This window comes from Podarcis raffonei, chromosome 15 (genome assembly GCF_027172205.1).
Source record: "Podarcis raffonei isolate rPodRaf1 chromosome 15, rPodRaf1.pri, whole genome shotgun sequence".
NCBI lineage: Eukaryota > Metazoa > Chordata > Lepidosauria > Squamata > Lacertidae > Podarcis > Podarcis raffonei.
The window spans coordinates 24041397-24066986 of NC_070616.1; the positions used below are offsets into that span (position 1 = coordinate 24041397).

A 25590-nucleotide genomic window follows, 5' to 3' on the forward strand; every position below is an offset into this window, starting at 1 on the left:
CCTCCTTCCCTCCGTGGGTTCTTTAACTAACGTTTTAAACTGGATATTGTCAGTCTATCTAGTTTGTCATCCTCCATAGCAGGCTTCCTCAAACTTGGCCCTCCAGATGTTTTTGGCCTACAACTCCCATGATCCCTAGCTAGCAGGACCAGTGGTCAGAGATGATGGGAATTGTAGTCTCAAAACATCCGGAGGGCTGAGTTTGAGGAAGCCTGCTCCATAGTATCCAAAATCTATGCATCATTGCAAGAGTCACGTAAAGCCTGCCAAAGAGTTCAAATGTTTACAGGGGTCTTTCAAGTACATTATATATTTATCCCATTCTTTGTTGAAGTTTTGATCCTCCTGATTTCTAATTTCCCCAGTTAAACTTGCCATCTCTGCATGGTCCAAAAATTTTATCTGCCAGTCCACCCTAGTGGGTATCTTGTCGTCTTTCCAACTCTGGGCAAGAAGCATCCTTCCAAAATGCTTCATTTCTACCTTAGCTGAAAGAGAAGAAAGTGGAAGAAGGTATTTGAGATGTGCATTTTACGGAGCCGGCAGAATCTGTTCCCGTTTAGGCTCCAGGCCAAATTGCACCATGGTGCCAACTAAGCTACAGAGTCATGCCACACTTAATCAACTAGTTGTTTCCCTGCCCTCAGCTCTTCATTTTGAACTAGGCATTTTGTGTCGCTGAGAAAGATGGGTGTCCATTGTTACAAATGTCCCTTTGAGTTAACTGGGTGTAATGTTAAATGGGTATCAAACCTCAGCTTTCTGCTCAGTATGAAAATATTTTGAGTCCCCCAATTTGTGTGTGTGTGTGTGTGTGTGTGTGTGTGAGAGAGAGAGAGAGAGAGAGAGAGAGAGAGAGAGAGAGGTGGTAAGTTGGGAGATATCAGGAATCTCCACCATTCAGAGTTTTCAAGCTTAGTACTCAAGCTGTGTGGACTGAAGTAGAGGCAGACAGCACATGTGTGCTAAGTATGCAGAAGGGCAATTCCTGGGTCCCTTGTTAATTTCGCTTGAAGGATCGAGTTCCCATTCAGCCGGCAAACTTGTTTTCAATGTTGGGTGCTGCCTTGCCAAGAGGCTTATTTCTTAGAAGTGTGGAACGAGAGTTATGTGGTACCTCGTAACTGTGCCAGCTCTGCAGATCGAAATGGTCACGTGGGCCTATATGAGGGTAAGGCGATCTCACAAGCAAACCACCCCCCCCCAAGATGTTAAGGGCTTTATGCACCAAGTGTAACACCTTAAATTTGGCCCGGTAGTGAAATGGCAATCGGTGTAGACCTCTGAGCAAAGCTGTTATAAATGCAGACAGGGTCTCGCTTTCTGCGCTAACTGCAATTCCCCAGTCAAGCACAGGGGAAGTCCCAAACAAAGCGCATGGCAGTAGTCAAAGCTTGAAGTAGCCAATGCACGAACTATTGTAAGATAGTTCTGAATGTTAAGTGATGGAGGAGAGGTGGCTGCAGCGCAGGAAGAGAAGTGAGAGAAAGAGAGATTAAACGTATGAGAGCTGGGGGCAGGGAGGGTGAAGGACTGTGGGACAAGCTTAGAAAGCGGGGAAATATAGGTGTGATGGGAAACGGGGAGGGTTGAATGTCCCACAAGTGTGAATAGCTGTGAGGCATCTTCAAGGGGTGAACCTGAGAACGTTCTGCTCATGGAAGATGGTGCATTGCTTGGCTACAAATTCATTTATAAGCCAGCATGGGTATTATCCCAATATGGAGATGTTAAAACTGGCAGCCAAATGGTAGAAAGTATAAGTCATGGGGGTAGGGGCAGAGGCCCAGGCAGAGGGCCTTCTTGGTAGTGGCGCCCGCCCTGTGGAACGCCCTCCCACCAGATGTCAAAGAGAAAAATAACTACCAAACTTTTAGAAGACATCTAAAGGCAGCCCTGTTTAGGGAAGCTTTTAATGTTTAATAGGTTATTGTGTTTTGGTGTTTTGTTGGAAGCCACCCAGAGTGGCTGGGGGGACCCAGCCAGATGGGCGGGGTATAAATAATAAATTATTATTATTATTATTATTATTATTATTATTATTATTATTGTTATTATTATTATTATTGGGGTGGGGTGGGCTAGCTCCCTCTTTTCTCATTTGTCTGGTGCACAGTATTAATAAGCAAATCTTTACCAAAGTGTTCCTTTTTTCTTTCAGGGTCCCATTGCCTAACGTAGGTAGGAATAGGTGAGCAGGCCATCACATTTCCTATGGACTAGTAACTTGTGGGCTTCTTTGCACGACTGATGCTGGGCATCTTCTGCCCTTTAGCCATTCAGAATTTGACTCTGATCTTCCCTTTCGCTCTGCACAGAAGTGCGCCCTCATCTTTCAAGAGTTGCGCAACACACTGTCATGGCTTGGCTTGGGTTATAAACGCCTCTGTCATCTCTGGGTCTTTAACTATATAGAGCTTTGCTTTTATGCATGCTAACGTAGTCATAGACAAAATTCTAACTTTTCCTGTTTATATACTACTTGTGGATTACTGTTGGTGCTTTGGAGGGGAAGGCGAGGATAGAAGAATTTCCTGTATTGTCAAATAGGAATTTGCATTCTACTAAATTGCTCCATTGGTCCAAGGCTGCCTACTCTGAATGGCAGTGGTTCTTGCAGGTCTTGGGCAGAGAGAGGTGTTTGCCACCATCAGCTACCTGGGATTTTTCTGGGGCTGAAGCTGGGTCCTTGTACACACAAAACATGCACTCTGCCGCTGAGCTTTTGGGTGATCCAATTACTTTAGCTAAAGTAATTGCTTTACCTTGTACCGGTAATTAAAAATGAGCAAGCTGCATTATTCTTTCCCTGCATGTAACATGCAGTTATGGTTATGTTTGTTTGCTCCATGACTTTCCAAAACAGTTTGCGATTAATTCATCAATGAGTTGCTGGCCTTTGATTCCAGGATAACAACAACAACAACAACAACAACAACAACAACAACAACATTGCAGTCACCTTCCACAAACATCTCTCAAACCATGTGCAATAAAAACAATTAAAAATGACATAGAAAGCAATAGGAGATAAATTTTAAAACAATACAAAATGGACACCCGTGGCAAAGACCCATTCACCCAGCTGAGAAAACCCATCAGAACAAAAATGCCTTCAGTTCTTTCTGGAAAATGCAGAGAGTGGCTGCCGTTCGTATGTCGACAGGGATGCTGTTCTACAGAACAGGGGCAAGGGAACTAAAAGCCTTGCTCTGAGTTGCCATGTTTTATTGCTTGATAGGTTGGGGGGAAACCCATCAGGGTAGAGATAAGACTGATTTTGCTAGCATGGAAGTGAGGCAAATTGAAAATATTGCTACAGGGTTAAGAAATTGCCACCAGTTGCCAAATTCAGCATCTCAGTTTTTGTTTTTGTTTTTAAATAAATCCAAGGTTTCCAGCCCCTGGAAACTTTGGAGGTAGATCTAAAAGAGTGTGGCCAGCATTTCCAGCTGACGGGACAAGGCATCAGTTTCCAACTGGTGGGGCTTTAACATCAACTTAGCTCTTTGCCCGGTCTAGCAAAAGCAGAATAAATTATGCAATGACCACAGTTATAATCTGCATAATTTATTGATGTTGCATACTTCGCAGAATTCAAGCTATTGCCCTGAGATTCCCCATCCCCTCCACACACACCACCCAGCTCTCTTCTGAGATGTCCATGGCTTGGGAAAAGGCGTTGGGTGGAATATTTAGTGACACAGCATCTTTTTTTAACACAAAGAATGTCCCGGATTCGATCCCCAGCACCTCCAGTTAAACGAATAAATCATCACAATAATTTCTTAAAACTATTGCAGAAGTACAAAGAAGAAGAAAAAAACAGACAGATGGTAAATCTGTCCTATAAAATGATCCACGGTGCCTTGACATAAATTGTCTCCCGATGCAAAGCATCACTTGACAGGATTGTAGGTGGCCAAACTGGGAAAGACCTCTCTCTCACTCTCTCGCGCACTCTCTTTCTCTCTCTCTCTCTCTCTCTCTCTCTCTCTCTCTGGCTATCTCGCTATCTCTCTTTCTTTCAGCACCGGAAACCTTATTGAGAGTCAGAACATTGTCTGATGGGTGGGATAAAATTATTATTATTATTATTATTATTATTATTATTATTATTATTATTATTATTTTATTATTATTAGTTCATCTAAGTCAGTGTTGTCTCCAGGGTTGCAAGTTCTGCAGATCTTACCCCATGCCCCTATTGCTCCCAAAATCAAAACCCTGTTTGAAGATGGGGAGGGAAGGGTGCAGGTACAATTGTAAATTCATATTTCATTTTTATCCCACCCTTCAAGGAACTCATGGTGATGTAGATAGTTCCCTCTCACCAAGTTTATCCTCACAACAACCCTGGTAGATAGGCTAGGCCAAGAAAGGATGGCTAACTCAAGGTCACTCTCTGAGCTCTGTGGCTCAAACCCTACAGCTACTTGGTTGTCGTTCCACTACTCTGACCACAACCTGCTACCATTACTTTTCAGGTATTATTCCCCACACACACACACACATAAGGGGCAGTCAGTGAACACGAACTCACTCACTCCATGAAGTGGGCCTTATTGTATAAGGGCAGTTTTACATACCCTAAAGTAGAGAAGATGTTGGATTTGGAAGGTAGTAGGCAATGAAGGTTTTTGCAAGAAAATTGGGTTGTAGAACAGATGGACTTGAACCTGGACTAGGTGGGCTCAGACAGATGGGCTTGGATAGTCCTATAACAGCTCCAGCGAATTAGCCAGGATCCACTGGCTACAGGAAAGAACTTTCTCCCTAACCGTTTGGTCTTCCTTTTGCGACAGACTGAACGGATCGCTTCCCGACAACGTGGAGGTTCAGAACAGCACGTTGTTCTTCAAGGGGCCCGTCACCTACAGCCTGGCAGGGACGTACGTCTGCGAGGCCACCAACACCATCGGGACGCGGTCTGGCCAGGTGGAAGTTAACGTGACAGGTAGGAACCCCTTGCCGGAAAGGCAGCCTCTGTTTGCTCAAAGCGCCCGCGTTGTGGGAGGGAAGTGTAAGCAAGTCGCACAGCGTTATTTTTTCCCCTGCCTCGCTGTCGCTTGACAGATCTCCCACCTCCCACCCTTTCCTCTCAGGGCAGAACCAAGCTGGCGGGGGATCCCCGGTGCTTCTTTCGCCATGCTCAAAAGAAGTGCGTCCCAAAGGAAAGCTGTCTTGCTGGAATCACTTGTTTCATCTCCTCTCTTTGCGCTTCCCCCTCCTTTTGTTCGCTGGTACTTTGTTCCCCCTTGTTTTCCTTTCTACGTCTGGTTCAAACAAAGCACGAGAGCATCAGAGCTGTGCTCTAAAGTGAAAGAGGCACAAAAGGAGATGTCACAAAGGGGTGGCAAAAAAAGAAATGTGTCCCACTGAGGTTGCACTTATTTGCAAAGCACTAAGGAACAGAGGGCATCCGCTATAGAAATTCTCTTGTTTGGTCTCGGTAGGTTTGTTTTGGGGTTATTGGCGTGTGTGTGGATTTTTTTCATTTTATTTTTAAGTTCTGAGCAAATTGTCTGTCCATGTCCCTACCCAGCCCATTTTCTACTGTGTGACTTGTCTGCACTGTTTTTAAGGAGTATTGCTCAAACAAGGTCCATGACGAGAAATCATAGAGATGAACCACTCCTCTAAGCTTCAGAAGGAAGTGGTGAGACTGGCAGGTGAGGCATTGAGGAAGTGATGTCATATGACAATGTGAGAAGTTATGAGAGGAGGGGGGAATGCTGCAGAATAAGGGAAGGTGTTGGGTTGGCCCAGAGGAAATGATGTCTGTTCTTGTTGGTACTGCAAGGAGAGGAAATGACATCACACAGGAATAATCAACCAATGGCAGTATCTGCACCATAAAGGAATAGCTGGGTGATTGGAGAGTAAAGAAACACCATCCATTTCCAATTTCCTTCTGTTTGGTGGCAGAACAGGCTTTCAAAGGGTGAACAGAACAGTGTGGTTTCCCATCTCCAAAAAATCCTGAAGATTATCCAGATTCCAGGCTTTCCTTTTGCTTCCCAGGCAGTCTGGCTCATAATGATAAGCTATTTTTATTATTATTATTTTAAAAGACTATATTGTAAGACACATAGAGATATTTTTTGTTGATTTTGAAGCCTCTAGCCTTGATTGGCTGAACTGCCCTGATGTCACAGAGTAGGAAGAAGGCTACCGAAATGGGCAGGCCAAGCCTACAGACAGGGCTTTTTTCAGCCGGAACTCGCTGAAACTCACTTCCAGCACCTCTCAGGTGGGCGCCATTGCTATTATAAGAGAACAAGGGAGGCATTCATGGTGAGCTCCGGCATCTCTTTTTCTAGAAAAATAGCACTGCCTATCGAACAGAAGAATTAGAGGCTTAGGAAAGGAAGGCCAGCCTGAGATGTTGAAGTTGGCCAAGAGTTGCAAGAGGAAGTTGTCCAAAAGAAGTGAGAGAAAAAGGAGGTGGGAGGTAGAAAGAAAACCTGAGGGGACAAGGAACAGAGAGGAGAAAGTAGTGCATAGCCAGGTGTTTGAGAGATGAGGAAGGCTGGACTTCACCTCTTGTTTTGAAATAACCATGGGCAGTTTGCAGCAACAGGTCACTGAGCAGATAGGTCTCTGGTTTCCAATGGTCTTTGAGTCTATCAACGCCAGGGTGCTCAGCAATAAGGGCAAATACAAATTCTTCCAAGAAGAAGCTCCCCATTTGACAACCGTCCAAGACAAGTATGATCATTTCGCAGAGGCTACATGGGGGAACTCTTTGCTGATGGGCCCATGGGGCTTCTGTGAGATGGGGGGTGTGGTGGGTGAGGAGAGAGAAGGCTGCTTTATTCCCCAGCAGAAATGACACAGAGCTTGCTTGACAACATGCCCAAAACTTCTGGGGATGATGGCATGGGTGTAGCCAAGATTTTTGTAAGCAAATCAGCAAGAAGATGTTTCCTGGGGTTAGGGGAAAATTTAAGGTAGACTAGGCATTTAGGGTCACCTCTGACAAATCCTTCCATTTAACTTAAGCAAGGTTTTGGAGCCTCTCTGTGTTGCTTTTTTAAAGTTTAGAACAGCCTTAGCTTCCATCATCCCTGGCCAATTGGGCGTTCTGGTTGAGGCTGATGGGAGTTGTAGTCCAAAGCATCAGGTTGGGGAAGGGCATTTTGTTTTGCTTTTCAAAGACAAGGGAGACTGTGATACAGATTTGCAAAATGCTGAATGAATTTGCTGGGGATGGGGAGAATTATTATGCATTTATCATGACACTAGGCTACTGAGGTCAACCAAGGAAGCAGATGGGCAGTGGGCATTCTGTGTGGCGTAGGAAGTGAAAGCGCCAGGCTAGAACCTGTGAGGCATCGGTTCAGAAACCCACTCGGCCATGAAGCTCACTGGAGCCTTTATTCTAAATTCAAAATGCTGCTTCAGAACTGAGCCAGTGTGGTATTTATTATTTGCTTTCTTATATTCATATCCCCCTTTTTTTCCTCCATGAAGCTCAAGGTGGCATATGTGACTCTCCCCTCCCAGCTTTCTCCTCACAACAGCCCTGTGAGGTAGGTTAACTGGATCACCTGGAGCTTCGTGGCTGAGCAGGGCCACGAAATCTGACCTCCTGGACTCCAACCACTACGCCATGCTGTCTTCTCCAGTGGTTTGAGTGTCACAATAGGACCTGGGAGCCTCAGGTTCAAGTCCCCAATTGACCACGAACTCACTGGGTGACCTTGGGCCAATCTCATGCTCTCACCCTGACCTACCTCACAGGGCTGTTGGTAGGATGAAAGTGAATGGGTGGGAGAACCATATTCACTGCCTTGAGCTCTTGGAGGAAATCTGCAACATTGGTGTAATAATTAACTCTAAGGACAGGACAAATGAAGTGTTTCATGCCCCGTTCCAGCTACATGTTCTAGATGTGCAGTGGACTTCATGGGTAGCATCCCAAAGTGGTAAGGTGGACTATACCATTTTTCAGACTTCAGGGGTACCATTCCTGAATGTTCCATTAAAAAAATTGCCTGCAAATAAACAAGAAATCTAACAAGTCGTGGAAGTTCCTCGCTCAGCCTTCTCCCTGCGTTATTAATTTTCAAGATGCAAATTTTGTTGTTTTGTTTTTTAACATTGGGGAGAACTCATAAATGTGCCCTCCCCACCCCTGTCCGCAGTCAGAACGAGCACAGTCCCTTCAGGACTCTTCCACCTCATCCGTCTCCCCTCTCAGAGCAAGCCACAGATGGTTTCTAAAGAGGATTAGACAAAGTTATGGCGGATTGGTCTATCGGTGGGGAAATCTAGCGTTACCCAGGTGGACTGCTTGGCCTTTTCCAGCAGCATGTCCCTACACTTAATTGGTTTAATTGGCAGACTAATTGGCAACAGCGGATTTTTAATCCGCGGGTTGGAAGTTAAGGAGACCTCCTTACTTATTTTTATCTATTTTTCCCCGCAAAAAGGGTTGTTTTCGTTCCGATGCCGTCGCAGATGGCGCAAAAGTGCAGCAACTGCGTCCAGCAGCAAATAGCAGAAACAGTTTTTGTTGTTCTTGAGTTTCAGACCTTTTAAACGCTCCTTTCAACGGCGGGGCTTTCGCCTGTATGCAAATCCGCTGCGTGGTTTAATCGGTTGGTTAATGGATGCATCAGTTGAAAAGGCGGGTGATTAATCAATTAACGGCTCTCTTAAGCACGTTGACAGTCTTAATCGGAATAATTGTCGGTAAGGAATTGAGCAAAATGAAATGAAACAAAACGAGTAATAAGCAAAATGCCCCCCCTCCCTCAGTATGGATTTTGATGCCCTGAACAGGGAGGTGGCGGGCAGGCGGGCGGGGAGAGCCCAGGTGGCAAGTAAGGCGGCTGGTCAGGAGCTCCTGCCAGGAGATACCACGTTTGCTGGGATTAGCAGCTGTCTCATTAGACCAGGATACATAAAGCAAAATCCTTGTTAATCATTCATGGCCTCGGAATATGTTTATCCGGCTCTCCCCAAGGGCCGATTAGGCTAGCGATGGAGCAGACTCAGTCAGCCTCTCTGAGGCTATTACAGGTAGATTTGTTTGGGGCTTGCGGGCAATTTAGGCATCATTGGCAGAAAACTCTTTTCTCCCCCAAGAACAGCTTGCCGCACATTCAGTTCAAACCACCAAGCAGCCAGACAGTCCCCAGGGGCAGAGGCGACCCTCACAGGGTGATCTGATATTGCCATGGCCGTTCATGGCTCATGCAGTCATTATTTGCTTTTGTTCTGCTCTGATCAAAGAGGTTACGTAGGTTTTGGGAGGGCTCCAAAACCTGCGCAACCTGTTCTGCTTAGAAATTATGAAAAAGGCAGACAGTAGAATTAATGTGCATGAGGACTAGTGCAATACCTATCACTTTGTTCCTTTACTTCCTCAGATATTCAGCCTTCCCAAATACACAGATTTGGGACAATTGTCTGCCAGACTCATTTATTTATTTTCTTGCAAAGGATCTGAATCGCTCTCGTATCACATGCCATCATCAACATTCTGCTTTTCTATCGAAAAGTTCCCAGAGTGGGTTCTACAAGAGAAGGAAAATAGGAAATTCATAGAGAATAAACGCTTAGGATTGGCTATGGAAGGCAGCAGCTGAAACCATGTTTTGCAGGACTGCATGCAACCCTTAACCTGGAGGGGAGATTGAGTGGGGCACAAGTGCTGCTCTGAATGGGGCAGAGAGTCCCACTGCAAAGGCCTGTAGAAGGCTCCCCAAGTCCCCATTTACTGCTGGCCCTCCTGAAATAGGATGCTCCTGGGGTGGTTTGAAGGTAGATTTGAATCTGCGGGACCCGGAGCCTCCGTGTTCCACTAAGAGGCCCTAAGATTGGGCCAAGCTGGAGCTAGCATCATTCATTCCCCCACCAGCATTCCTAATTGGTTTCAAGGAGGGGATTTAGCTGGGTTGTTCTCAAGAAATCCTTGCCCACCCTAGTTCCCCCCAGGCTCTTTGAACTACCATCAGCCCCAGCTAACACAGCCATGGCCCCCCTCAGCCCCAGACACATACATCTGGGCCAGGCAGAGGCTGATGAGAGTCATAGCCCCCAACGTCCGATGGCTGGTGAAGGTTACTGTAAACAGTCTATTGCAGATGTGATCCATGGTGGCACATAGCATGCACAATTGACTTGATGTTGCAAAGCCTTGCGCATCAAGCCTCTGTGCTTTTTATTAACTCCGATCCAGCCATAATGTTCTGAAACCTGCTGCCTGTTTGGCAGCATCGACAAATGCGTGTTTTTTTGAATCAAGAGCTAGAAGACATGGATCATCATGTTATTTATTACTTGGTTATTTCTTGAATTCCAAAGGAGCCCAGGGCAGCAAACATATCTGCGATAAAACACAAATAAAAGGGAAAGGAAGAAATATGTTTAAGACATTTTAAAACATCTAAAATGGCTAAAACGCAATAAATCATGTGTCTGGATAGGACTGCTGAAACAGAAAAGCATTCAGTAAGTGTCAGAATTTCATTACTAGTATTATTATTCATTTTCTATAGGGCCTTCATCTGATGATCATAGGGTAGTTTACAATGATGGCGGCTGCCTAACATCAAAAGGCAAGGAGTTCCAAAGGACATGTGCTGCCCCGGTAAAAGTGTGCCTCCTTACAAACTCAGAATGGGCATTGTGTGGCCCTTGCAGAAGTTCCCATTCTGTAGATCGAATTAATCAAATAGGCATATACAGTGGTACTTTGGGTTACAGTCACTTTAGGTTACAGATGCTTCAGGTTACAAACTCCGCTAACCCAGAAATAGTAAAGTTTTTTCCTTCCAGTAGCACCTTAAAGGCCAACTAAGTTAGTTCTTGGTATGAGCTTTCGTGTGCATGCACACTTCTTCAGGTACACTGAAACAGAAGTTGCCAGATCCTTCTATATAGTGAGAAGGTGGGGAGGGGTATTACTCAGAAGGGTGGTGGGAATGGGTGATTGGCAGATAGCTGTGATGAGCAGATAGCTGTGATGAACAGGCTCATCACAGCTATCTGCCAATCACCCATTCCCACCTTTTGTTTTGCCTATGGCAGACCAACACGGCTACCTATCTGTAACCAGAAATAGTACCTCGGGTTAAGAACTTTGCTTCAGGATGAGAACAGAAATTGTGTTCTGGCGGTGCAGCGGCAGCAGGAGGCCCCATTAGCTAAAGTGGTACCTCAGGTTAAGAACAGTTTCAGGTTAAGAACAGACCCCAGGAACGAATTAAGTTCTTAACCTGAGGTACAGATTAAGGCGGTCCCTTAAGTAAACTTGTCCTAAGCTCTTAAGGGTTTTCTGTACCAATAGTAAGACCTTGAACTCATTCAGTTACTCATGTGTTTCAAACTAAAATGATATTTATTACACTGTCTTGAAATTCCCAGCAAATAGTCATCTAGGCAAAACCACAGATGATCCCAGATCGGAGAGCCCTCCGAGAAGGCTGTCTCGGGAGTTTTCGTGCTTGCAGTTGAGCATAAACAAACACAGTTTCCCACAATGCTCTTCCGCCCTGCAGATTCTCACCTGCCTTGGGAAGGAAGGAGTGTGTGTGTGTGTGTGTGCCTGCCTGCCTGCCTGCCTGCCTGCCTGGGCCAACCCCCTGATGATGAGCTCCCAGCCCTGGCTGCAAGCTGGCATTAAGAGTTACAGCACATTAAAAAGATGGATAAGTGGAAGTTTAATATTTTATTCCCACAATCTGTTCACGTAATAGCTTTCTTGGCGTTGCAGGACATTTGTCAGCCGAGGTGAATCCAGGCTGCAAGACGTGCAACTTCATTACGGCCGGCTTGCTTGTGTGTTTGGGGGTGCAGAACGAGGAGGCTCTCAAGGAGAGGCTTAGCGGCACCCACACGTGTCTTCGGAGGGGCTTCCCAAGGATTTGCATGTTGCCCTGCAGGGGAGCACGTTCCACAAAGCATCTGCGGGTGCAGAAGCGCAGACATGCACAGGGAAGCTCCACGCACGGGCGCACAGATGCAGAATCAGCCAGAGCTACGCAGTTGGAAACGAGGCAGGATCTTCCTCTGCTGCAGTCGCGCGCGCACCCAGACATTCAGTTACTCATGTTTCCTGTGCAGTAATAAGAATGGAAGACAAGCGCATTGGATCAGGCCAACTAGTCCAGGATCCTCGTCTCACTGTGGCTAGCCAGATGCTTGTGGAAAACCCATAGACAGGACCTGTGTGTGGGCGCCAACTCCACCAGCTCCCTTCAGCCTCCCCCCAATAAAATATTTGAGGAGGCTGCCCCCCAAGTTGATAGGCATTGCCATTTCACCCATTGTCCCAGGGCCGGTTACAACAATTAAAATGCAATATTTAAGAGCAATTGAAAACACTATGGGTCCTAAAAATATGCCCAAGTAGGCAAATGCATATTTTTGCAGCCAGACTTCATTTATTTATTTTATTGGGGGGGGCAACCAGATGCCCAGAAACTTGGGCTTGGGGAGAGTTGGGTTCAAGTCCCATTTTAGCTTTAAGGATTCAGAGTAGCCCTGGACCAGTCTTCGTTTCTGTGGTGAGTCCACCTCACAAAGCTGTTTTTGGGGGGAAAGTTGGTTTGAGAGGGGAATAAACTTTCACTAGCCCTAGGTACCTCCGTTGCTAGGATTGGGGACAGGGCTTATTTGACACACACACACATACACCCCAGTATTTTATTAAAATTGGCACCCATGCCTGAATGCAACAGCACTCTCCCGTGGCTTTTAATTGCATTTAGTTGATTGGCAGTTTAATGCTTCCACGCGATTTGGCTGTGGAGTTTTCTCGGAGACACTTTTGGTTCTCGTTCATTGTGCGAGGAGGAAAAGGAAAGGAAACTGCAGGAAAGCGACGGTGCAGTTTCATTCCAGTGACAAGCAAGAGGCTTTGCTTCTGAAAGCTCACAGCAGGCTTCCCCAACCTGGTACCCTCCAGACATTTTGGACTACAACGCCCCAATAGCTGCGCTGGAGAGTTGTAGTTCATCATGCCTGGTTGTGAGAGGCTTCAGAAAGTAATCTCACATGAACCTCGGCAACCTCCTGACTAGGGGTTTCAGTGACACTCGCATTTGTTTTGAAATGAAAATGGATTCTTGGGTTTTTAACCAGAAATCAAACAGGGATGTGCATATCTTTAATCAGACGACAGCTTTAAAGGAGGACATGTAGGAGACAATGATTGTTGGTGGTGAATTAAGCAAGCAAGCAATAAAGAATGAAAAGCGTTCCAGCATAGATGGAGACATCTCTGGATCCAACGATTGGGGGGAATGGGAAGAAGAGAGAGGAGATATGAGGAACTGTGAGAAGGTGCCACTTTCAAATTTCTTATTACCTGTCCCTTTGGGCCCAACTTGAAGGAAAGCAACACATTTCAAATAGGTAAATGGACAAGTAAATTGGACGGTAGCAGAGCACCACCAACTCATCCCAGGCACACACACACCCCATTCAGGAGTGAAACTCGACTGCTTTGAAACCTGGCCTCCTAGTCTGCAGGGCAGGGGGGGCAGGATGCCAGCCCCCACCTCAGTCCCCCGCCAGGAAGTGCTTGATTGACAAGCAGTAGGTGACCCTGCAGAAAGATTAAATTCTAAGACCCGTCTGGCATCTGTCCCGAAACCTATCGCAGGAGCCTGGAAAGCCGACGGCAGCTGCTGAACCTCTGGGTGAGTCCCCAGTGGTTTCAGAAAGGGACATTGCACACAAACCTACCCTTTCTCTCTTCTTTGGCACAATACCCTACCATAGGGTAGAAAAAGCAGTTTCCTTCTCTTATCAGACCAGCCTATTGGATCAGTCCAATTGAATTGTAGAGTTGGAAAGGAAGCCCCAGGGTCATCTAGTCCAACCCCTTGCAATGCAGGAATCTCAAAGCATCCATGACTGATGGCCAGCCAGCCAGCATCCTTGTTCTCACAGTGGCCAACCAGGAAGAGAACTCTTCCGCATTATTTCCTCTAAACATGGAAGTAAAGCCCAGAGCCATTGTGGCTAGTAGCCATTGAGAGCTCTCTCCTCCATAAATTTGTCTAATCCTCTGTAAAAGTCATCTAGCTTGTCTGGCCATCCCTGCTTCCTGTGGGAGTGAGTTTCATAGTTCATGCAGAAGAAGGACTTTCGTTGTCCTGAACCTTCCAGTGGTTTGGTGTGTCAGAAGGCTGGGAAGGTTCAATAGCTAAGTGGTACAGCACCTGCCTTGCCTTGCCTGCAGAATATCCCAGGTTGAATCCTTAATGGCATCACCACGTAGGAGATGGAAAGGATTCCCTGTCTGAAACCTCGGGAGAGTCACTTCCAGTCTGTGTAGACAAAACTGAGATCAATGGTCTTGACTCAGCATAAGCCCACTTCCTATGCCCCTATGGGCTGGGTAGCCACAAGCCACAAATCCAGTCCAGAGTTTCACTGAAGCTTGTCTCCACCCGCTTTTAGAATCATATCCTGATCCTGATGAGCATCATAGTGAAGAAGGGATCCATGCTTAGCCAATTCACTAAACACTCCACTCCATAGTTTGCAACTTGCTGCAGGAAGAGGTGGTAGAATTAAGGTAGTGTCATGTAGCTTTCCCCAACCCTCCAGAGGGTGTTGAACTACAACTGTCATCATGCCTGGCCATTGGGAAAGGCTAGAATAGCAGATGGATGTAAAGGTAAAGGGACACCTGAACATTAGGTCCAGTCGCAGACGACTCTGGGGTTGCAGCGCTCATCTTGCTTTACTGGCCGAGGGAGCCGGTGTACAGCTTCTGGGTCATGTGGCCAGCATGACTAAGCAGCTTCTGGTGAACCAGAGCAGCGCACGGAAACGCTGTTTACCTTCCCGCCAGAGCGGTACCTATTTATCTACTTGCACTTTGACGTGCTTTCGAACTGCTAGGTTGGCAGGAGCAGGGACTGAGGAATGGGAGCTCACCCCGTTGTGGGGATTCGAACCACCAACCTTCTGATTGGCAAGTCCTAGGCTCTGTGGTTTAACCCACAGCGCCACCCGCATCCCTTTACCAACATAGCAGATGGATGTACTGGTAGCCAAAAGGGAACTCTGGCATTTGCATGTGATATAGTCGAAAGAGGGGCGGAAGAGGAGCTTTTACCATTCAAAAGCTCTCTCCTTATGCTCAGGACGTGTGACTTCAAATACGACTCTGCGAAGTTCTAATGAGAGAAGCAGCCCCTGAGATTCTGTGGCAGAAAGGGAATCTAGAAACTTGACAAATGGAGGTCTCCCTCCAACCTCTGTTGCGTGCTGGAAAACAACGGCATGGCGTGCCTCCGCGAATAATCAATGTGAGAGTTATTAATTTGGTGTGCTGTGTTTCCATCTTCGTGGGAAGAGAGGGGAGGCCCTCTCTGGGCATCTTTTGCTGCCATGGCCCCTCCAGCTGTCTGTCAGCAACAGGTGGGACCCGCTCAGTGCCAGCCTTTCCTGGAAAGGATCCTACAAACCTCCTTGCCCAGCAGAGGAGAATCCCCGACTCCCGTGCAGGCCCCTGTTCGCACTCATCGCTCTTTCCTAAATAAGTCCCCCATTGTCTTTCCCTTTGGCGGGATCAAAGAAACGCAGCAGCCTCGGCCCGGTTCCAGAGCGAAACCCAAAGCGATCCCTCTATTCTCTTTGCTTCCAGCTGCTGCCCCAGGAGATAGAGCCATTGGCAGCAGGACAGGAAGCCTTGCCTGAATGCAACAGCTGTCAGAGCAAAACGAGGAGGGGGTGGAATCTGAGGTAGCCGCTTTTCATGCCCCTGCCCGCTGTTTTAATGGGGGGGAGGACAAAAGAGGTTTATACGCCACCAAAGGGGGAGGAGAAGTGTGATGGATTCTCTTTAAACCGCTCCCCACCCTCTGCTTGCTTCCTATGTCATGGCAGGGCTTTAATCCTCTCCAGATTGTTTTCCTCCTAATGGGGTTTTCAGATGCAGCAACAGACTCCCACCCCCCACCCCCAGTGCAGATTTGCAGCAAGACTGGGCCCCTTGGAGGCAAGGGGTGTCCCCAGGATTTCTGAGGCTGGCACAACCCTTTTGCAAGGGCCTCTCCGAGCCATTTCAGTGCCAGAGATAAGGAGCCCCAACAGCAGACATGCACACCCATTCATTGGCTTGGGGGCCCAATGCACCAGGAAGCGAATGATCCTGCAGAGTGGGCTAAAGGGCTGAATGGTCAGACAACAGTCTTGGGTAGCTTCTTAGATTTAGACATCACCAGTGGGGAGAGAGAGCTCAGGTCTTTTTTGCAGGCTTCCCAAAGGCATCTGGTTGGAGAGCATGATGCTGGACTCGAACATAAGAAGAGTCTTTCTGGATCAGGCGAGTGGCCCAGCTGGTCCAGGATGTCGGGCTTTGGCCAGTTATATTCTGCAGTGGTGCAGGCCTGTGGTGTGTGTTTTCTGCCGCTGTGCAATGTGCGAAACGAACCACACAGGACAGACGGTGCAGCCGAGACGCCTGAGTGAGGGAATCTGGAATGATCCCTGTGGAAAGGATAAGTTATTCATCAGCAGCAGAGGTCAACTTTGGGCCAGCAGAGCTGGGTGGAAAGATGACACTGATGTGGGATTGGGGGAGGGAGTGGTGGGGGAGTCAAAAGCTTGTATGCCACTGTGTTCCCTTCATAGTTGACCCATTGAAATTAATGAACCTTAGTTAGATACAACCAGGGCTTTCTTTCGGCCGGAAATCAACGAAGCTCAGTTCTGGCACCTCTGAAGTGGAGGCATTCATGGTGAGTTCCAGCAGCTCTTCAACTTCACCCATCAACTTCAGTGGGTCTTCTCTGAGTAGAACTAGCATTGGATGCAACTCCGAAACTTTTGTCTTTTGGTGGACCTGGCTGAGAAAAAGCCAGTTAGGAAGAGCTGAGGTCCCAGGTAATTTTGGAGCAAGCAAACAGAGGTCACAATGCAATGGGGTTGCAGGTGAGAATGCTCTTCATTCTAGAGTTAGATGTAATCTGGCCTTCAAGAAGAGGCAATGTTGTGTAGTGTAGCATTCAAAGTGTTGGACTATGACAGAAGTGAACCACAGGCTGTCTTCCTTGCCTCTGGATTTTTGCATGGCTGAAATGGAGCCTGCTGCAGAAAGTTAAGAGTCACGGCCATAGCTCTACCTACTTTTGGCCTTGCCTCCACACACTGTTGCCTCTGTCCTCACCTGCCGCTAGAAGGCATGCAGGCCTCAGGCTGGAAGAAGAAAAAGGCTCCCCATCACTGTTTGGCAGGGGACAAATCATTGCAATTTCATGTGTTTTCCCAACCCTGTTACAACCTGGCATCTCATTGAGGTTTCTGAACATCTCCGTGCAGTCAGAGAATGCGAAATGTTCCTAGTATGACTGGCTTGGGAGAGGGAAGGTTGGGATACAGGCTGAGGATCTTCTGAGCTTCAAAGGGAATCCCAACGGTTTGGGATGACGCTGTTTGTAGAGGATCTCCCTGTTCTTAGGGAATCTCACAGGAAGCAACCCCAGGTTGGAGCTTGGTTCTTGGACAGAAAGGGAGGAAGGCAGGCCTCGTCTGCAAAGAATGTTTGTAGAGGGCAAAGGGGCTGCAAGAAATCTCAAAATGCTCTTGAAAGTCGCCTCCCCACCAAGAATCTGGGGCACAGAGCTGGTCTCTAGCGCCACCAAGTGGCGGTGTCGTGAGCGTTCCTTTTCATTATCCCTTCCATAAGATGGTCGTCCCTTCCCTTCCCTTCCCTTCCCTTTTTTTCTACTTCTGGTTCCCCTTTTGCTCTTCCTCCTACTCTGATTGTTATTTCCCCCACAAAACCGGGTTTCCTAGGCTTGTAGCCAACTCGGTTCGGCTTGGAGAAAACCCATTGAAATGAACTGCTCTAAGGTAGTCAAGGGCCCTACTCTGAGTAGGACTAGCCCTGGATTGAACCCACGGTCTCCCAAAGTCATTGAACAGTGAGCTGTGCGAGGTTGCCAAATTTCTAACCAGCTGCTGCTCCTCCGCCCCTAAGCGGAACCCTACCTGAGTCCAACACCACCCAGCCATTTAGCAGGCAAGGCTTTCTCTGCGATAGGAAAGGAATAGGAAACATCCCTGTGTGCCAAGCCTTGTGTTTTAAGCCCAGTAAAAGAGAAAAAGACAACTTGGGAGGCAAAGGATAAATTTTGGAGGGTGGGGAGCAGGGAAGCTTTGAGAGAAGCAGAGAGACTGGATGCAAATGCTGGAAACTATAATCTCTCTCTCCCCGCCCGCCCCCCCCGGCCCACCCCCAACCACAGTTCACCTTGCAGGCGGCATTGGGGAAGGAGAGATCTGTGGAAGTGTCATGGCAACGTGGTGTCACAGGGGCGGGCACACAAGTGCCGGGGGATTGTGTGAAAACAAACGGCATCTTGCTATTTTGCTACTGAATTGTTAATAATGGGAAGTGTGGCATGGCAGCGGGGGGTGATGGGTGAGCTTGGAGTCTGAGCCCAGAGTTGCAGTCTCCTCTGGAATTGAGAGACAGGCAGGGAAAGAGGGTGAGGATCTCCCCTCTCCCTGCTATTATGCTCACCCCACAGCTCGCAAGTGAGGATCTGCCTTATACCATTCACGCCATTGGTGCATCTAGTACTGTCTACTCTGACTGGCAGAAGCTCTCCAGGGTTCCAGGTCTGGATGTTTGCCCCAGCCCTACCTGGAGGTGCAAGGGATCGAACCTGGAACCTCCTGCATGCAAGGCAGACTGCTGTACCACTAAGCTGTGGTCCTTGTTCACATTGTGCAGGTCTGCCCTGGTGGGTGATGGGCTCCTTTGCTCGGTCCCTGGCAGCACCCTCCTTACAACTGCAGTGCAAAGCTTGCTCGGTCCTTTGGAGTGCTCTGTTTGGGGAGATGCACCCCCTCTCCACAAATGCTCCCTGTCGAGGGCTCTTGGGAGTGCAGGACTGAATTTGCTACGCCCAACTCACATGGTGCAGTAGAGAGGAGAAAGGGCTTCTGAGCAGATTGCAGAGTGCACCAACGAGCAATCGCAGCCCCATGTGGTGGAATCTGGAGGGCAAGGTTTCTAGACTGGAACATGTAGTGAAAACAACTTGATGTTTTTTTGGGGGAGATGAGAAAATATACTGGTGGGGTTGACAAATGCAGGTGAGCCTGGGGTTTGTGGTGAGGGGGCGAGGGGGCTTTTCAGCTGTAGGATTCTGGCAAGCATCTTAAATTTGGATGCACCAAACAAGATACAATGGTCCCCCTCTCTCTGTCCTTCCTTTGTTCTTTCTTTCCTTCTTTCTCTCTCTTTCCATCCAGCATTTGCTTGGGCTAATATGCAGCAACGATAATGCCTTTGGCTCAAAGCCAGGCGTCTAACCCCAACCTCACCCCCACCCTGTTCTGAGTTCTTGCATGACCTTGGCTGGTCTACCTTCTCGCACTCATTTTTCCATTTCATGGAGGAAGAAAAAAAATACTTCCTCTATTGTGAAGAGAGAGAAGATGGGATGGGAATTGGTGCTTCGGTGGGAAATGGATGACGGGGTGTGCCGTGGAGGTTTGTAAGTTTCCGAGCAGTGGGAGAGGGTTGCTGGTAGGAAACCATTCCCTTCCCTCGGGGAGAACTCAGGGTCAACATAGTGAAACTGGCAGGGCATAAATTTGTGAGAAGCCCCTGCTTCTCATGAGGTGTCATTAACTTAGGGAGCTTGCTCTCCCTCATCCCAGCCCGGATGCGGAGGTGACCAGTGTCTTGGCACCAGTGGTTTTGGCCAGTCAACTCCATGGAGGGATGTAGGACTCGGCAGCAAAAAAAATGAAGCCTCCATATACACACGCAGTCTACCCCTGAGTGCCGGATTTTACAAAATCAGTAAATAAAACATTGATAACTCAAACAGGTTGAGGGGCTTTCTCTCTGGGTGCAGATATGGGGTTAACTTGGTGCAGATTATCATTATTTAAATAAATGCAACGCATCCCTGCTGAATATAGCAGGTGCCCTGATGGAACTTCCTTTCAGTGCTGGTTTAATGGATTGCATCGCATTAATATTTTCCAAAGCCTCTTGCAAATTTTTAAGACGAGCTAGGAGAGGACGTAATACCACATCCTACCACTTGGGTGTCTGGCTCACAGAATCTCTCTTCCCCAATTTTCAAAGAGGAATAATGGCATGGTTTGGACATCTGTGTGGCGAAGCCACATCTAATGAAATGTTACCTTTCTGTGAAACAATGGGGGGTCTCTTTGGGGGGAAGAGTGGTGGGAGAGGGTGCCTCTCTTTTCAGGTGTGCCTGCTGTTTATCCCTGGAAAGCTCACACACAGGGGTCTTATTCCAGGCAAGCTCAAGAGACCAGAGCTGATTCCCAAGTGGGGTGCCCATTGAGCTGAAGCAAATAGTCACAGATAGGAGTCCCCCCACCAAACTGGACAACATGTCGGAATTTGCTGTTTTGCAAATAGCTGCTCTTCTTTGAAAGATTTTTAAAAATAATAATAATAATAATAATACCAATAACCTTACTGTTTTATTCTCATTGTAAACTGCTTTGAGGTTTTCTTCAACCCAGCGGTATGTAAATTTTAAATGCATAAACTGCCTGCAAAATTGCAAACTCGAAGCAAGAATCATTCAAAGTTGCATTGCAAATAGGACGCTGCGTTTTTAAGGCTCGGCGGCTTCTATCCACCTGCTTTGATTTTTCATGGGATCTTAACATCTCCAAGCGAGAAACTTTATCAGACATGTACCAAACAGCAACAGAAGCCCGATGGTCACCCACTGTCAAATATTCTGCGAATATTCGGCAGATGTGCTTCAAGTGCTCAGGATAGGGGTCTAAAAAATGTGGGGTGGAACTCTGAAGGGAAATTTGAGGAGCACGGTGTCTTCAGCTCTGGTCCCCAACACATAAAGATATTTCCCTGGGGTGGGGTGGGTGCATGCAGTTGGCATTTTAGAGCTCCCGGCTCTGACAGGAACATGGAATCGGGATGTTCCGATGCGCTGGGCTGATGCATGGTGCTAACTTGCTTGCGCTGACAGAAGCAGACTTTGAGGCTTAATCCGACGTACAGAGGCTGAACGGAGGGCCTCCGTAGGTAGCCACCCCCCCTTCCCGACTTTTCCCTCCCTTTTCCCTTCTCCTCATCTCCCCACCCCCCACCCTCCCCGATATATTATTTTTTTTTTGACTTTGGTTTCTTTAAATTCTTAAAGCATGGTGTGGCCGTTCCTCACAGACTGACGCTTGTTCCCCCTTCCATCTGTCTTTTCCTACCCAGAATTCCCCTACACCCCGTCTCCACCGGGCACATCCGTGGCGCAGTCGACCATCCCCACCGCTGTGATTGGGGGCGTGGTGGGCGGAGTCTCCCTGGTCGTGGTGCTAGCCGTGGTGGTGTTTGTCGTGCTCCGCCACCGGCGCCACACCTTCAAGGGCGACTACAGCACCAAGAAGCACGTCTACGGCAACGGCTACAGCAAAGCCGGCATCCCACAGCACCACCCGCCCATGGCGCAGAACCTCCAGTACCCCGACGACTCGGACGACGAGAAGAAGGCCGGCCCGCTTGGGGGCCACAGCTACGAGGACGAGGAGGAGGACGGCGCCGGAGGGGACCGCAAGCTGGGCGGGGGCCCCCCTGGCAAGTACGAAGACGACTCCAAGCGGCCTTACTTCACGGTGGACGAGGGCGAGGCCCGCTCGGAGGCCTACGACGAGAGGACACTCGGTTTCCAGTACGACCCTGAGCAGCTGGACATAGCCGATAACATGGTCTCTCAGAACGACGGGTCTTTTATTTCCAAAAAGGAGTGGTATGTTTAGTTCGCTCCGGCCAACCCCCCTTCTCTTGCCTCCTCGCACTCGCCACGCGCTGCCTCCGAGACCCAGGGCCACACCAGCTGTCACGCACAGCCCCTGCGTGCCCTCCTCACGCACGAGCCCATGCGCACACACACACAACACACATCGACCTGGGCAGGGTGCGTAGTGTGACAGAGACTCTCTGTTTTTTTGTTTTCTTTTCCTTTAATGAACTGCTGCTGGTTCAGAGGCAACCAGGACAAGGCGAGGCAGGAGGGGGCTGGTCGTTCGTTTTATCCATTTTTGCTTTTGTTGGGGGGGAGAGGGAGGGGCTTGGGAGAGGGGGGAACATTTCTCCTTCCCTGCCCCCCCCACCCTTAAGTCCTCCACCAGATCTTTGTTCCCTAAAGTGTTGTTTCTGTGGCTTTGGTGTTAAGATTCCTTTCCTTTTAATGACTACTGCCCACCCTTGTATAGTATACTGAACCCTCCCCCCCCCCGAAAAAACCCTTCTGTTTGTAGTCTTAAGGTGTCTCTTTGTCAATATTTGGGTTTCCCCTCTTGATGCCCCGCTCCCCCTCAACACAAAAAAAACACTGGAACTTGTATGTTGTCTTAACGTTGTACGGGGGACGGGGGCCTAAATCACACACCAATGAATTTTTTGGACTGGGAGGGGGGCCACAAAGACAGAAAGCACAAAAAGCTCGGATGGTCTGGGGCAAAGGCATCTCCACCCTCAACTGGGCTTGTATATCTGTATCTGTATATTCGTTTGAGCTCCTGCTGCCGTTTCCCACAATGCACTTGTGGTGGGGAGGCGAAATCCACCAGCCTTGTGTGTGTGTGTGTTTTTTTAGGAAACATAACGAATGACTTGATCATCAAAAGAACAACCGTGAAAGTACAACAGGAAACTGCATGATATCCAGGAGGGCAAGTGTAGCAATTTTCCTCCTGTGTTCTCGCTTTGCTTTTTAACGATTATTGTTATTTTCAGTCGGAGGGGTGGAGCGTCCGAGGGCCGTAGCTCAATGGCAGAGCACTGCTTTGCATGCAGAAGGTCCCGAGTTCAGATCGCGATAACACCTCCCAAATAGACCCCAGCCTGAAATCCCAGAGAGCTGCTGCCAATCAGTGCGGACAGTACTGAACTAGATGGACAAGCAGTGGTCTGGCTCAGTATAAGGCAAGCTTCCTATCTCCCTAAGTTTCCCACGATGGGCATGCCTCATGAGGCTTTTGGTACATGTTCAGAAAACTATGTGTGTTATCAAAATTTGCTTTTCCCCCCTCCCCCCACACATAGATAAACAAGGAAGGGGTACCACAGAGTCAAATTGGGCCCAACATAGAGGTTGCCAATGGGCCATTCGGCTCTCGTGGCTCTCTCTGCTAACTCCTGCCAACCTCTTGCTCCTGGTTGGCTGTGCAGAGTGATTCCCTTCCCACATACTCAGTGTTACTTGAAGGCTACAGGGGACAGGCCACAGCTCAGTGCTGAAAGGTGGGCTTGCATGCAGGAGGTCCCAGCTTCAATCCACAATGGCATCTCCAGGTAGGGCTGGAAGAGAACCCTGCCTGAAATCCCAGAGACCCTCTGCCAGTTAGTGGAGACAGTACTGAGGAAGATGGACTCCACAGGGGATGCGGGTGGCGCTGTGGTCTAAACCACTGAGCCACTTGGACTTGCCAGTCAGAAGGTCGGCGGTTCGAATCCCTGCGATGAGTGAGCTCCCGTTGCTCTGCCCCAGCTCCTGCCAACCTAGCAGTTTGAAAGCACACCAGTGCAAGTAGATAAAAAGGTACCGCTGTGGCGGAAAAGAAAACAGCGTTTCAGTGCGCTCTGGCTTCTGTCACAGTGTCCTGTTGCTCCAGAAGCAGTTTAGTCCTGCTGGCCACATGACCTGGAAAGCTGCCTGTGGACAAACCCCGGCTCCCTCGGCCTGAAAGCGAGATGAGCACCACAACCCCATAGTCACCTTTGACTGGACTTAACCGTCCAGGGGTCCTTTACCTTTTTTACCTTAGAGGGACTCCATATAAGGCAGCTTCCTGAGGCCTGGCTTAGTCAAAGGGCAACGTCCCGCATTCCCAAGTGTTGCTCTATGAAGGAGGAAGAAATCTCCAAGGGCTGGATCAGGCAAGATGTTGCCTTCTCCACAGGATCAGTCCTTGCTTGACCATGCATTCACACCCATCATTGCTTGCAGGGAATGGAAGTGGGCGTGTTGATAGTGTTTCTTTAAATATTGGGGACTTGGCAGGCAGCAGCCATTGCCACGAGGAGGAGGTTAACATTTTCAGTGGCTGCTCACTGTGTGCATAGCTTTCATTCCCATGGCTCATTGATCGCTGGAGGCTTCTCTCAGACTGAGCACAGGGGACTTCTGTCATGTGACATCTTTCAGGGTAACGTAGGGACGAAAGACCCCCTCCTTCTGTTGCATGTCTTGAGGGAAGGCAGAAACAAGACGTGTATACCGCAGGGGAAATGGAGTCCAAAATTTTCTGCATCCGGGAGGCCGAAATTCCGCAACCTGAATAAACGACACATTTGTTTGCATTGATATGACTAGATGTGCATCATTTTCTCCTATGTTGAGAGTTGAGTTTTCAAATAATCTGGATGGTGGGAAGGGGGGTCATTTGCTTTTTTCAAGAAAGGGGTGAGGAACAGAGGAAAAACACAGAGGTGTTTTTACAGGCAGTAATGAGATCTGGAAACTTGAGCCCCTCTCAGGTGTCCCGTATCCATGGATACTGGATGTGCATAGATCAGAGGTGGATCTTGTGCTTGTGCACCCCAACCTGTGCACATTCAGTGTCCGCAGTGTTTTCTTCTAGTGAAATCTGATACATCCAAGATCCCAAATATCCCTCCAGATGGCTTCAAGACCATGGCCATGTGGAATGCACAGAGAGATCTGTACGTAAGCTGTTGGCTCCTTGTAAGAGAAAACGAGAAAGGTTTCGAACAAACAAAAAGCAAGTCCTGATCTAAATATTGCATCTGTGTCTTCAATAGCCACAGGGCACAGAGCAGTTTGTCAAAGGCTGTAGCAAAAACAGAGGCAGCATCTGCTGCATTCCTCTTGGAGGGATCTACTCTGCAGGCTTCAGCAGTCATCCGCTCTCCCCAGAGAGCCCTGGAAACTGTAGAGCATGTTCAACACAGTCAAAACTACAGTGCCCAGGATTCTTTGGAAAGAAGTTATGCTAGCTAAGCTATGCTATATGTTTAAAGCAATACCATGCCACTTTAAACTGCCATGGCCTACCCCGAACAAAGAATCCTGGGAAGTGAAGTGTGTTAAGAATCCTGGGACTTGTCAGGCAGCCCCTATTCTCCTTGCAGAACTACAATTCCCAGAGTTCTCCTGGAAGAGGGATCGTTTGTTAAACCCCTCTGAGAAGTGCAACTCTGTGGAGGGAATAGAGGTCTCTTAACAATGCTCAGCACCCTTAAATTATGTGCCACAGTTGTGGTATGATAATGCTTTAAATGCATAATGCAGATGGGACTTTATATATGCTGTTTTGATCCTGGACACATCTGATCTGTAGGCATATGATGGCCAATATCACAGACAAACCTATTCTCCATTTGAAAAGCCTCTCTCCAATTGCCCATGTAATGAGTCAATTTGGAGTCCAACGCCCAAGACAGATTTCCTGTATGTACATCTATGCACTTGTTCTTCTTAATCTGCCATGGAATGGGAAGGCAAAGCAACCACCAGCCTTCGTATTGTGCCTGCTGAAGCGAGCAGGACTCCAGGTTTGCGGCAGATACCGCTTCCATATAGACGTATGACAGCACCCAACTGGAGCTTCCAGGCCACGCTTGCGAGG

At 48.1% G+C, this 25590-nt stretch overlaps 1 protein-coding gene across 2 annotated transcripts in view; it reads left to right on the plus strand.

Moving 5' to 3' along the window:
* Positions 1-24305, plus strand: part of NECTIN1 (nectin cell adhesion molecule 1) — a 136062-nt gene extending 111757 nt beyond the window's left edge. Inside the window, exons 5-7 of one of the 2 annotated variants that reach the window (XM_053367749.1) lie at positions 2162-2191; positions 4806-4957; positions 21212-24305. In XM_053367749.1, coding sequence (XP_053223724.1) covers positions 2162-2191; positions 4806-4957; positions 21212-21756 — 727 coding nt within the window. In that variant the 3' untranslated portion in view covers positions 21757-24305. The remainder of the gene's footprint in view (positions 1-2161; positions 2192-4805; positions 4958-21211) is intronic. The other variant, XM_053367750.1, reaches the window with a different exon arrangement.
* The last annotated feature ends 1285 nt before the right edge of the window (positions 24306-25590 follow it).